The sequence below is a fragment of the Thalassophryne amazonica genome, chromosome 10, assembly GCF_902500255.1.
Source record: "Thalassophryne amazonica chromosome 10, fThaAma1.1, whole genome shotgun sequence".
Taxonomy (NCBI): Eukaryota; Metazoa; Chordata; class Actinopteri; order Batrachoidiformes; family Batrachoididae; genus Thalassophryne; species Thalassophryne amazonica.
In genome coordinates, this window is record NC_047112.1 from 8,950,606 (window position 1) to 8,965,079 (window position 14,474).

Sequence of the window (14,474 nt, forward strand, 5' to 3'; positions counted from 1 at the left end):
ACTCCAAGATTTCTCACAGTATTACTAGAGATCAGGGAAATGCCATCCAGAGTAACGATCTGGTTAGACACCATGCTTCTAAGATTTGTGGGGCCAAGTACAATAACTTCAGTTTTATCTGAGTTTAAAAGCAGGAAATTAGAGGTCATCCATGTCTTTATGTCTGTAAGACAATCCTGCAGTTTAGCTAATTGGTGTGTATCCTCTGGCTTCATGGATAGATAAAGCTGGGTATCATCTGCGTAACAATGAAAATTTAAGCAATACCGTCTAATAATACTGCCTAAGGGAAGCATGTATAAAGTGAATAAAATTGGTCCTAGCACAGAACCTTGTGGAACTCCATAATTAACTTTAGTCTGTGAAGAAGATTCCCCATTTACATGAACAAACTGTAATCTATTAGACAAATATGATTCAAACCACCGCAGCGCAGTGCCTTTAATACCTATGACATGCTCTAATCTCTGTAATAAAATTTTATGGTCAACAGTATCAAAAGCAGCACTGAGGTCCAACAGAACAAGCACAGAGATAAGTCCACTGTCCGAAGCCATAAGAAGATCATTTGTAACCTTCACTAATGCTGTTTCTGTACTATGATGAATTCTAAAACCTGACTGAAACTCTTCAAATAGACCATTCCTCTGCAGGTGATCAGTTAGCTGTTTTACAACTACCCTCTCAAGAATCTTTGAGAGAAAAGGAAGGTTGGAAATTGGCCTATAATTAGCTAAGATAGCTGGGTCAAGTGATGGCTTTTTAAGTAATGGTTTAATTACTGCCACCTTAAAGGCCTGTGGTACATAACCAACTAACAAAGATAGATTGATCATATTTAAGATTGAAGCATTAAATAATGGTAGGACTTCCTTGAGCAGCCTGGCAGGAATGGGGTCCAATAAACATGCCGATGGTTTGGACGAAGCAACCAATGAAAATAACTCAGACAGAACAACCGGAGAGAAAGAGTCTAACCAAATACCGGCATCACTGAAAGCAGCCAAAGATAACGATACATCTTTGGGATGGTTATGAGTAATTTTTTCTCTAATAGTCAAAATTTTGTTAGCAAAGAAAGTCATGAAGTCATTACTAGTTAAAGTTAATGGAATACTCAGCTCAATAGAGCTCTGACTCTTTGTCAGCCTAGCTACAGTGCTGAAAAGAAACCTGAGGTTATTCTTATTTTCTTCAATTAGTGATGAGTAGAAAGATGTCCTAGCTTTACGGAGGGCTTTTTTATAGAGCAACAAACTCTTTTTCCAGGCTAAGTGAAGATCTTCTAAATTAGTGAGACGCCATTTCCTCTCCAACTTACGGGTTATCTGCTTTAAGCTACGAGTTTGTGAGTTATACCACGGAGTCAGACACTTCTGATTTAAAGCTCTCTTTTTCAGAGGAGCTACAGCATCCAAAGTTGTCTTCAATGACGATGTAAAACTATTGACGAGATACTCTAACTCCCTTACAGAGTTTAGGTAGCTACTCTGCTCTGTGTTGGTATATGACATTAGAGAACATAAAGAAGGAATCATATCCATAAACCTAGTTACAGCGCTTTCTGAAAGACTTCTAGTGTAATGAAACTTATTCCCCACTGCAGGGTAGTCCATCAGGGTAAATGTAAATGTTATTAAAAAATGATCAGACAGAAGGGAGTTTTCAGGGAATACTGTTAAGTCTTCTATTTCCATACCATAAGTCAGAACAAGATCTAAGATATGATTAAAGTGGTGGGTGGACTCATTTACTTTTTGAGCAAAACCGATAGAGTCTAATAATAGATTAAATGCAGTGTTGAGGCTGTCATTCTCAGCATCTGTGTGGATATTAAAATCGCCCACTATAATTATCTTATCTGAGCTAAGCACTAAGTCAGACAAAAGGTCAGAAAATTCACAGAGAAACTCACAGTAACGACCAGGTGGACGATAGATAATAACAAATAAAACTGTTTTTTGGGACTTCCAATTTGGATGGACAAGACTAAGAGACAAGCTTTCAAATGAATTAAAGCTCTGTCTAGGTTTTTGATTAATTAATAAGCTGGAATGGAAGATTGCTGCTAATCCTCCGCCACGGCCCGTGCTACGAGCATTCTGACAGTTAGTGTGACTCGGGGGTGTTGACTCATTTAAACTAACATATTCATCCTGCTGTAACCAGGTTTCTGTTAGGCAGAATAAATCAATACGTTGATCAATTATTATATCATTTACCAACAGGGACTTAGAAGAGAGAGACCTAATGTTTAATAGACCACATTTAACTGTTTTAGTCTGTGGTGCAATTGAAGGTACTATATTATTTTTTCTTTTTGAATTTTTATGCTTAAATAGATTTTTGCTGGTTATTGGTGGTCTGGGAGCAGGCACTGTCTCTATCGGCATATACAGTTGAGTATCATCAGCATAGCAATGAAAGACAATCCCAAAATGCCACACTATATGCCCAAGGGGTGCTATAATAAGGGAGAAAAGCAGGGGCCCAAGACAGATCCCTGTGGAACCCCAAATGTCATATCACTAAGGTTAGAAGTAGTGTTATCGTATAAAACACAAAGAGAGCAACTGGATAGATATGATGTCAACCATGCAAGGGCACGTCCAGTAATCCTCCAGCCTGTCAAGTAAAACATGATGATCCATGGTATCGAATGTAGCACTAAGATCTAACAGCACCAGAACCGTAGTGGTGTCTGAATTCATTGTAAGCAGAAGATCATTCACCACTTTAGTGAGACACTTTGTGTCTCTGTGGAATGATATTTTCTAAAAGCAGATTGCAGTGGTTCAAAGAGATTATTCTCAGTAAGATAGTCCACGAGCTGCCGTGAAACCTCTTTTTCCAGAATTTTAGAGCAAAATGATAGATTTGAAATCAGCTGATAGTTTTTCAATTCACTAGGGTCAAGATTAGATTTCTTAAGTAATGGTTTAATCACTGCAGATTTGAAACAATTAGGAACAGATCCAGAAGTTAATTATAGATTAATCATTTCCAGCACAGTCTGCCCAAGAGTGGGCCACAGATGCTTAAACAGTTTTGCTGGTATAGGATCAAATCGGCCTATAATTTTTCAGTTCACTATGGTCAAGATTAGGTTTAAATTCAATTTAAAAAATAGGAGAAAATATTGATCACAGCAACATTTCTCAGAAAAATAATAGTACTGAACAAAACTGGAACAAAACAAAACTGGGCCTGAAGAGTTTGGAGGACTTAACGTACAAACACTAATGAAAGACTAACGTACTATATAATACAGCAAGACAGAATTGGTTACACTGTAGTCAAACATTATTTCTCAGATGTTTTGATTCTTAATTTCTTATCTATTACAGTGTAAGTCAGGTGATAACTATAACTATAAAACTATATAACTATAAAAGTCCATTTTGATTTGAACGTTTTTGGGGGGATCGTCAGTGCGGACGATTCTGGATGATAATTTCTTCTTCCTCCTGTGGCTGCTGTGGGTCAGCAGTAGGGCCGATGATTCTGTGGAAGAGTCCTGACAATTCAGTTTTTTTTCGAAGTTCTGCACTGATTAAGCTCTCGTTGCTGACCTGCAGTAGCCAGAGGAGGAAGAAAAAGATCCCGAACCCACTCCAGATGACAAAATCAGCACCATCCAAGAAGGAATCACACTTCAAATGGTCGAAACTATTGTAATATGGCAAGGTGAGCTGATTTGAAGGGGTTTTTTTGGTCAACTTCATTAACTCGTGGTATCAGATAACTCGCGGGCCAATTTTGTGGACCCCAGCTCACGCGAGTTTTATATATATGGTGTGTTTTCTACAGTAACACTACCTCTAACCTTAGTGACATGAAATTTGGGGTTCCACAGGGGTCTGTCTTAGGCCCCCTGCTTTTCTCCCTTTATATAGCACCCTTTGGGCACATATTGCGGCATTTTGGGATTACCTTTCACTGCTATGCAGATGATACTCAATTATACATGCCGATAACTGCTGGTAATCTCGTTCACATAAAATCCTTAGAAGATTGCCTTGCAGCAGTGAGAAGTTGGATGTCTAGAAACTTCCTACTTTTAAACTCTGATAAGACTGAAATGATGGTCCTTGGTCCAGTGAGACATCAGCATCTGCATCAATTTGACCAGTTAACGCTCAGCCTCGGCTTGTGTGTCATACATCACACTAACAAAGTGAGGAACCTTGGGGTAATTTTTGATCCTTCATTGTGCTTTGGCCTCCACATTAGAAATATTACTAGGACTGCTTTCTTCCACCTGCAAAATATAGCGAAGATTCGTCCCATCCTGTCTATGGCTGATGCTGAGACCCTGATCCATGCATTTGTGTCTTCTAAATTGGACTACTGCAATGTTCTATTTTCTGGTTTGCCGCAGTCTACCATTAGGGGTCTCCAATTGGTTCAAAATGCTGCAGCCAGACTTTTGACACGAAGCAGCAAGTTCAACCACATTACACTCATTTTGGTGTCTCTTCACTGGCTTCCTGTCCCAGTGAGATCAGATTTTAAGGTTCTGCTACTAACCTATAAAATTATTCATGGACTGGTGCCTCCCTACTTAGCTGACCTAATTAAACCTTACATACCGGCCCGGGCTTTACGTTCTCAGGGTGCAGGACTACTTTGTGTCCCTAGGGTGAATAAGAAGTCTGCGGATCACAGAGCTTTCTCTTATCGTGCCCCTGTTCTGTCGAATGATCTCCCTGCGTCAATAAAAGTCAGATTCTGTGGAGACTTTCAAGTCCAGACTTAAGACGCACTTATTTTCCCTTTTCATGTGGCTAGCATACCGGTACAGTTTTGTTTTACACTTTTTACTCTTTTAATTCATTTATTAGTAATTGGAGCGTGCCGCGGCCTCAACTTTACCTAAATTCTGGGTCTTTTAGTGAAGTCTAGTGGCCAGCGATCACCTTAGTATTTCTTCTGTTTTTCTTGTTGTTTAATGCTGGCAAATTATACAGTATTTTTTGTCTTTCTGATGCCTGATTCTGTTTTTTCTCTCTGTTTAAAAGGTGCAGCTCCATCCAGAGATGGGAGTTGTATTCGTGTTGACGATCCTCCTGTCCTGTGTGCCAATAGCATTTCTTGTATATTCGTCCGTGAATTGTTCTATGAATTGTTCTGTAATTTATGTTTGTATCATGGATCAAGCAGAGGGTCGCCCCTTTGAGTCTGGTCTGCTTGAGGTTTCTTCCTCAGAGGGAGTTTTTCCTTACCACTGTTGCTCTGGGGGTTGGTAAGGTTAGACCTTATCTGGATGAAGCGGTTTGAGGCAACTCTGTTGTGATTTGGCGCTATATAAATGAAAATAAATTGAAATATATGGTGAAGTTTTGCACTCTTCTTGCTTTAATACTGTTTTCAGATTTAAATAAATCATAAAATATGTTCATGGCGACGTGTCTTCTAGCAGAGTAGATATTGTTGACCGTGTCAATGAGAAAGTGTAGACATTAAATACAGGGGGGGAAAAGGGAACGCTTCCCAGCAAGACTTACAGCTCTGGAACAGGTGCCTTGCCCTTCCCTCATGCGCACGCGCGCGCACACACACACACACACACACACAATGCTGGGTGTCACAGTGCTGCTTGACGTGCTCAGAGCCCAGCTGCTCTCTGTTTGTAATGCCACCTCTCCAAGAACCAAGAACCCCACCTGTCCAGAACCCCTTCCCCCATAGTCTCATTTCAAGTGTACTCCTTAGACAGGACAGTCGGGACATTGGGGGGGTGGATTATGCACCCACAGCCATCCGAACCTGATCCAGGCGCTAGTGTGGTGAGGCAAGCCCGAATCTTAAATTCTGCACTCTCCCTTACTCCCATTTCTTCCCCTCCCACTGCTGAGAATACCTCGAAACCAAACACCCCCAGGCCTAGTCCCCCTGGTACACCCCGCCCCCCGGTCTCTCCTTGACCAGTGTCCACATCCGTACATGCATCCAGAACACATAAACACATTATGAGAGCTGGACAAGCTACAGCCTGGATAAATATTTCTGTAGCAGTTAATTATGTAGACCTGATTCCAGCCCAACGAGGCAGAATCTTCTTCACGCTTAGCCCCGCCCTCCACTGACCTCACTCCTCCACTTTTCCTTCTGTCTCTGCACCACCCCTCCCCCACCGCGAGATATTTTTAGACCGGCCCGTTCCAGGCTAACCTGCACACTAACAGTGGGACACCCCCCCACCCCCCCGTCTCATCCACACGCACGTCAACGTGCACGCTCACTGTCATTTACCGCCACGCTGACGGGACACATCTGAATCTTACGCGTCTGGTTGCGAACTGTTTAGTCTCTCCTTCACTTCACCTTCTCTCTCTGTGTTGTGTCTTTAGATGCCGGTGTGCTCGTACTTCCTGAAAGGAATCTGTAACAACAGCGACTGTCCCTACAGTCATGTCTACGTGTCCCGCAAAGCTGAAGTCTGTCAGGACTTTGTCAAAGGCTACTGCCCTGAGGGCGAGAAGGTACCACACACTTACCAGGTTTTCTTTGGGTCTGCCTCAGAATATACATTCTGATCGTTTTCTTTAGTTTGTTAATTTCATTTGATTGAATTGTGATTGTTGTCTGTGCGTCTGGAAGCCTGTGCGGCTGCTGCACGTCGCAGCATCCACCACCATAAGTCCTGATAACAACCACCCACACAGACAGCTGGTCCATCCCCAGTTCTCAAAAGTACCTGTCTGCGTGGCGTAGTCAGGTGAAATGTGGGCGTGTCCTTGACCTTCTTCAGCGTCTGGGGTTCTCAGCACTGAGAGATCATGGAGAAGCTGGTGCACCTTCATAGTGCAAATGGTTCTCCTCTTCCAAGTCTCCCTAAGTTACTGTTCACTTGACACAGACAAGCAGTACCCTGCAGCAGCCAGAGGAGGAAGAAAAAGATCCTGAGCCTTCCAGGAAGGAATCATGCTTCAAATGGTCAAAACTATTGTAATATGGCAAGATAAAATAGTCATTAGTTGGTTCTTTTTAGTCATCACCTTAAATCACTGGTTAGCGTCCAAGTCTGACAATCTGACAGGAAGCACCTGGTCCCTAAAGAATTGGACCTTCATTCTCCTGCAAAGACATCAGCATTACCAAACAGAGACCTCATGACTCTATAAGCTCTTCTCAAACGTCTCTCCGTCTCCACGACCGAGGGCCCAGAGACATGAACGTCACTGCAGAGAGAAGTGAATGTCTCTCCAAGTTCACCTCTTTCACCACACATAGATACACTTCTGATATGAAATGACTCATGGGATTGTTTGGGCCGTGAAGGACACAAGAGGTATATCCTTCCTTTCTTTTCAAGGGAAAGAAGGCCACATTCCAAGGAGCCGTTGAAATGGGACAGCTCAGCTGTACTGTATGTGGCCAACGATTGCAGCCTTAGAAGGGTACAGCCCTTGAAATTGAACACAGCCATGGCCTTGATCCAACACAGCTCTAAACCAAGCAGGAACACTCTAGCCCGTATTTTAACCCCATCCCAAACTTTCAGTTCCTTGACTGGCAGTTTGAAGCTGTTTCAAAGCAGAGCAGGTTTCCATTTTAAAACATCCAACTTTAGAGCAGAAATAAACATGTTTACAGCCTGGAACAAAAAACAGTTTTGGTCTCTATAGATGGTTTCTGCCTCCGTGGCAACTGTACGAGGTAAATTTTTTTCTAGCTTCTTAGTTTAAGAAGACATTTTAATCCATAAAACTGTGCATAATTGTGGGTGTGGTGGCTTTGAGTGACAGCTTTGAGAGTCCAGTGACTCCGCCTCTCATAGCCTAACAGAGCCGCTCGCTGTTGTGTTGCTGTTGTGTTGCTGTTGTGTCTGTTTGGAGTATTTTATTACAAACACCTGGAATAATGTGGCTTGTTGCGCAGTGAAACGTCCTAACGGTTCTTCTAAGATGTCCCTTTTGAAATATTCATGCTGAGAAAAACTCTTGTCGTATTTAATATTGTATGCTAATGGTGTTAGCACTTCTAGGTCCACTTAATGCATGATTACTGAGGAAATATGTGGCTGATAAGTTTTACTGTCCACACCAAAGTAAATCATTAATAGAAGCACTGCACAGTCCCCAAAAATAGGATTTAATAAGCACCCGAACCAAGGTTAGCCTGTTAGCTGGGGGTTCAGACTCAGATAGAGGCTTTTTTTTTTTTCGTCGCATATGGAGCCATCCACGCTCCACCCCTTTATGCATTAATGAGTTCATCATGAATCAGTGTGGCCGGGGCTCACAACGTGGTGACGCCCAGAATAGGGGGTCAGTTCGGCTGTTCTGGGTGATGTCATGCAGGCTTTGTCCAGTAGGTAGACAGTTTATGGGATAAATCTAAAGCTCAGAGTATCTAACAATTTTGTTAACATCACTGCATCATCTGCTAAGTCAGGCTCTATTAACTTTTCCTCACCAAAGACATCTAAGGCACCCACTGGTGTCCTCGTCCCTTATGTCTCAAATCATAGAAACGTAACCCTGGTTTTAAAAAACATGATGCCACGTCTCATCTTTTCAAGCCTATATTGTGTTTGAAAGATATTAATGCAGTGCAAAATAATGTCATGAACTATTTCTCTATTTATGAGGTGAAAAATTTCACCTGGTTGATTACACTATTCTCCAGACAATGTTTAAAGCTCATAAAAAAATACTACCAACTAACATCCAGAACAAATGTGAAAAAGAGAAAGCCAGTACAACTTAAAAGGAACAGAGATATTTAACAAGCCAAGATTCAGAACTAAATTGAAGGAATGTTGCATTTCTATCAAGGGAGTCAGTTTATGGAATAATCTGAAATTAAAGAGGAAATTAAAGAAGCTAAATCAAGCAATATATTGAAAAAGGCAGTTAAAATTAATATGATTCAGAAATACGACCTGATGTTGTAATAATGAAACCACATGTATATTTTTACTGTATATTTTTCTTTTCCTTTTTTAGACACTCTGATTGTAATGTTAATAATGTGATTATTATTTAATTTGTAAATTAATCTTCTCCTGGATAATATAAGTTTGCTTCTTTCTACCCCATTTCATTCAGGTGTATTGTTACGTTTGTTATGTTTTCTTTTGGAATGATTTTTGGCTGTGTGGTTGGAACTGAGTGAAATGAATGAAATAAACAAAAAATAAACTAAACAAAAATGAGTTCACAGAGACACTTTTCCACTTACGTCTTCAGATTGGTTTGTCCTCATTAGTCACATTCTTTGCAGAATTTCTAAATGTACTGTTGCAGTGAAAGGAGCAGTTTGGTAAACGCCGCCGCACAGCGTGAGGAACAGCTGCAGGCAGTGTTGCCCTGTGACGCCATAACTGTAGAGTCTGAGTGACACATCGAGGGCCTGATGGGTAACAGAGCACATCCAAGGAGTCCAAACACTTGACTCCCCCTGTCCTCTCTTGTGCCCCCCCCCCCCCCCCCCCCCCCCCACTGCTGCTGCTTTTTTGCGCTGGTGTGAAACAGATGCTTTTTCACACTGTCAGGCCTCATTTAAATAGTACATGGGGAAATGAGGATATAGAAAACAAAAGGGATATTAATATTTATTCTATTAGCTGAAGTGCTTAGTCTGTGATTTTCCCCCTGTGTGTGTTTGTGCCCGAGCTTGTGTGTGTGTGTGTGTGTGTGTGTGTGTGTGTGTGTGTGTGTGTGTGTGTGTGTGTGTGTGTGTGTGTGTGTGTGTGTGTGTGTGTGTGTGTGTGTGTGTGTGTGTGTGTGTGTGTGTGTGTGTTTACGGCATGAGGCTCTGGCGGCTCTATGATGGATAGCAGGCAGTAATTATAGATGGGAAAGTGCTGAGGACAGCACTATGGACCAGGCAGGCAGAGGCACCAGCAGCTCAGGGGTTAAATCAGCTCTTCGCTTCCATCCTCCTCCACTTCTTCTGAAGCCTCATCCTGGCTTTGTCTCACTCACAGCCACACCCCCCCCCCCCCCCCCTTCCTAATTGTCTCACTCATTTCTTTAATCCGGAGCAGTTGGTCTTAATTCTTCTCCCGGGGTTTCACGGCGCTGTGTGGGTTCCATCCCTCACTGCTTCATACAGAAATCAAATACCGATTCTCCTCCTTCCTACCAGACGTTGCTTCCTCACAGTGACTTCATAGAGTTTATGCCCCTTTTCTTCATATTCTGTCATTATTATATTTTATATTATTTGTATTTTTAGATTTGATGTATTTATATTTCATACCAGGTCTGTCCAAAGTCCTCCCCCACCCTCTGAACAAACTCACCACCAGCTGGTGATCAGTTGACAGCTCTGCCCCTCTCTTCACCCGAGTGTCCAGAACACGTGGTCTCAGATCAGATGATACCATCACAAAATCGATTATTGATCTTCGGCCTCGGGTGCTGTGGTACCATGAAAATTCAGTAAGGTATGTCTTCTATAATACGGTCCTATTCTAAGGTAGAACTCTACAAGTGTGTACTAAGGTATATCTAAATACAAGGTCTGTGAGAAAAGTAACAGACCTTATTATTTTTTTCAAAAACCATATGGATTTGAATCACGTGTGATTACATCAGACATGCTTGAACCCTCGTGGGCATGCGAGAGTTTTTTCACGCCTGTCGGTTACGTCATTCGCCTGTGGGCAGTCTTTGAGTGAGGAGTCGCCCACCCTCTCGTCAATTTTTTCATTGTTAAGGAATGGCTCAGAGACTGCTGCTTTGATCAAAATTTTTTCAAAACCTGTAAGGCACAACTGAGTGGACACCATTCGATAAATTCAGCTGGTTTTCGGTGAAAATTTTAACGGCTGATGAGAGATTTTGGAGTTTTACTGTCGCCGTAAGGATGGCCCACGGTGCCTGACGGCGATTTGCGCTCCGAGGCGGCGTCGTCTCGCTGTTTCAAGCTGAAAACTTCCTAATTTCAGGCTCTGTGGACCCAAGACGTCGTGAGATAACAGAGAACTTTCAGAAGAATTCGGGATCAGGAGTTTATCCAGACATTCCACTGTTAAAGGAGTTTTGTAATGAAAGAACGTGCGGGCAGATTCGCATGTCGGGCTGGACCTGACCGCGGGGGGTCGCCACAGGAAAAACACCTCCGTTGGAAACCTTAACGGACAAGTTGGAACATGCCCAAGCTGTTAAACAATTTCTCAGATACTCACTTGTTGAAAGCCATCAAAAGCCGCCTGAATTTTACAAATGGTTTTCAACACGGAGGTGTTTTTCATGTCGCGGCGCAGACGGATTTGCCACGTCGTCACGGATCCGACTCGGCAAATTCGTCCGCACATTCTTTCATTACAAAATCTCCTTTAACAGTGGAATGTCCGGGTAAACTCCTGATGCCGGCTTCTTCTGAAACTTCTCTGTTCTCTGACGACGTCCTGGGTGAACAGAGCTTTAAATTAGGATGTTTTCAGCTCGAAACAGCCAAACGGACGCCACCTCCGACCGCACCACGCCGATCCACTTTGTGGGCTGTGCTTAAGAAACTCCACAATCTCTCATCAGCCGTTAAACTTTTCACCGAAAACCAGCTGAATTTCTCGAATAGTGTCCACACGGATATCCCTCACCGGTCCTGAAAAAATTTGATAATACAACGCGCGCCGTCTCCCTGCAGCGTCTCAGACAAAGAGATTCCGACGGGAGGGGGAGTCCACACCTCACTCAAAGCCTGTCCACAGGCGAATGACGTCACCGACAGGCATGACAAAACTCACGCATGCGCTTGAGGGTTCAAGCTTGTCTGTCGTAAAAACATATGAATCAAATCCATTTATTTTTTGAAAAAAATAAAAAGGACCGCTTTTTTAATCACAGACCTCGTATCTAAAAGAAGAAAGTAGAATAGAACAGAGCAGAGCCACTTAGGTGCCTGGTCTTGAGAACCAGGGATGGTTCTCAAGACCAGTTCTCATGGTTCTCAGGGATGGAACCATGTACACTTATGAGCATCCTTATGTTCGAAAATGGTGTTCATTATGGACAGTCCATGACGAGCACAGAGGTCCAATAATTTGGGTTTAGATCAGGGAGGCCGTTCCTCCTAATCACACCTCTCCAGGTGTCTCTGTCATTGCCCACGGGTGTGTTGAAGTCCCCCAGAAGAACAATGGATTCCCCCACTGGAGCCCCATTCAGGGACTCCAAGAATGCAGAATACTCTGAACTGCTGTTCAGTGCATCCACACAAACAGCAGTCGGAGTCCTCCCCCGCCACCCGAAGGCTCAGGGAGACAGCCCTCTCGTCCACCGGGGTAAACTCCAATGTAGTGATACTCTGCCAGGGATTTGTGAGTAACCCCACACCTGCCCGGCGCCTCACACCCTGGGCAACTCCAGAGATGAATAAGGTCTAACCCCTATCAAGGAGAGTGATTCCAGAACCGGGGCTGTGAGTGGAGGTGAGGCCCACCAGATCTAACTGGTAGCATTCCAGCTCCCTCACAAGCTCTGGCTTCTTCCCCGACAGCAAGGCGATGTTCCACACCCTCAGAGCTTAATTCTGCTGCTTGGGTCTGGTCCATCGAGGCCCTCGACCTTCACTGCCACCCGTGAGACATCGCACTCGACCCAAGCGGTTCCCCCTATGGGTTGTGAGCCCACAGGGTGGAGATGGAAGGTCCATGTTGCCTTTTCAGGCTGTCTTTCCCAACCACCAGGCGCTCACTGACGGGGGCCCCTGGCTTCCTCCGGGCTGGGTCACATTTTGTCTGCCTTGTTTGTGCACAGAGTGTTTGCGAGCCGTTCTGAGTCTGGCCCTTCACCTGAGACCAACATGCCGTGGGAGACCCTACAGAACAACACAGCTCTCAGGTTTAAAGAGACACACAAACCTCTCCACCACGATAAGGTGGTGGTGATGGTTCCCGGAGAGGTTAATGTTCATTCTGACTGGCATTAAAAAGTCTTAAATCTCTTTTTGTTTAAGGGTGATTCTTAGACTACGGGCACTTTTATGTCCCTTGATCATATTTTATGAAAAAAAGAAAAAAGGGGAAATTTCACACTTTAGTGTTTTAAGAAATTTGTTCTAGTAGTCTATGATGACTTTTTAACCTTTTTTCAGCATCATTATATGCAAATATTGCCGTTTTGTGCTTGTCCCACACCCAGACTTTTGATCTTCAATGAGAAAAATGAAAAGTAAACAAACGTTTTTTCTAATGTTTTAAAATATCTCTAAAATAATCAATCAATCAATTTTATTTATATAGCGCCAAATCACAACAAACAGTTGCCCCAAGGCGCTTTATATTGTAAGGCAAAGCCATACAATAATTACATAAAAACCCCAACGGTCAAAACGACCCCCTGTGAGCAAGCACTTGGCGACAGTGGGAAGGAAAAACTCCCTTTTAACAGGAAGAAACCTCCAGCAGAACCAGGCTCAGGGAGGGGCAGTCTTCTGCTGGGACTGGTTGGGGCTGAGGGAGAGACCCAGGAAAAAGACATGCTGTGGAGGGGAGCAGAGATCAATCACTAATGATTAAATGCAGAGTGGTGCATACAGAGCAAAAAGAGAAAGAAACACTCAGTGCATCATGGGAACCCCCCAGCAGTCTAAGTCTATAGCAGCATAACTAAGGGATGGTTCAGGGTCACCTGATCCAGCCCTAACTATAAGCTTTAGCAAAAAGGAAAGTTTTAAGCCTAATCTTAAAAGTAGAGCGGGTGTCTGTCTCCCTGATCTGAATTGGGAGCTGGTTCCACAGGAGAGGAGCCTGAAAGCTGAAGGCTCTGCCTCCCATTCTACTCTTACAAACCCTAGGAACTACAAGTAAGCCTGCAGTCTGAGAGCGAAGCGCTCTATTGGGGTGATATGGTACTATGAGGTCCCTAAGATAAGATGGGACCTGATTATTCAAAACCTTATAAGTAAGAAGAAGAATTTTAAATTCTGTTCTAGAATTAACAGGAAGCCAATGAAGAGAGGCCAATATGGGTGAGATATGCTCTCTCCTTCTAGTCCCCGTTAGTACTCTAGCTGCAGCAGTTTGAATTAACTGAAGGCTTTTCAGGGAACTTTTAGGACAACCTGATAATAATGAATTACAATAGTCCAGCCTAGAGGAAATAAATGCATGAATTAGTTTTTCAGCATCACTCTGAGACAAGACCTTTCTAATTTTAGAGATATTGCGTAAATGCAAAAAAGCAGTCCTACATATTTGTTTAATATGCGCTTTGAATGACATATCCGGATCAAAAATGACTCCAAGATTTCTCACAGTATTACTAGAGGTCAGGGTAATGCCATCCAGAGTAAGGATCTGGTTAGACACCATGTTTCTAAGATTTGTGGGGCCAAGTACAATAACTTCAGTTTTATCTGAGTTTAAAAGCAGGAAATTAGAGGTCATCCATGTCTTTATGTCTGTAAGACAATCCTGCAGTTTAGCTAATTGGTGTGTGTCCTTTGGCTTCATGGATAGATAAAGCTGGGTATCATCTGCGTAACAGTGAAAATTTAAGCAATGCCATCTAATA

At 43.0% G+C, this 14,474-nt stretch overlaps 1 protein-coding gene across 2 annotated transcripts in view; it reads left to right on the plus strand.

The window, feature by feature from the left end:
• Nucleotides 1-14,474, plus strand: part of zc3h3 (zinc finger CCCH-type containing 3) — a 189,659-nt gene that overhangs the window by 155,972 nt on the left and 19,213 nt on the right. For both annotated transcript variants that reach the window (XM_034179398.1, XM_034179400.1), the window contains exon 9: nucleotides 6,354-6,485. In XM_034179398.1, the coding sequence (XP_034035289.1) occupies nucleotides 6,354-6,485 (132 nt within the window). The remainder of the gene's footprint in view (nucleotides 1-6,353; nucleotides 6,486-14,474) is intronic.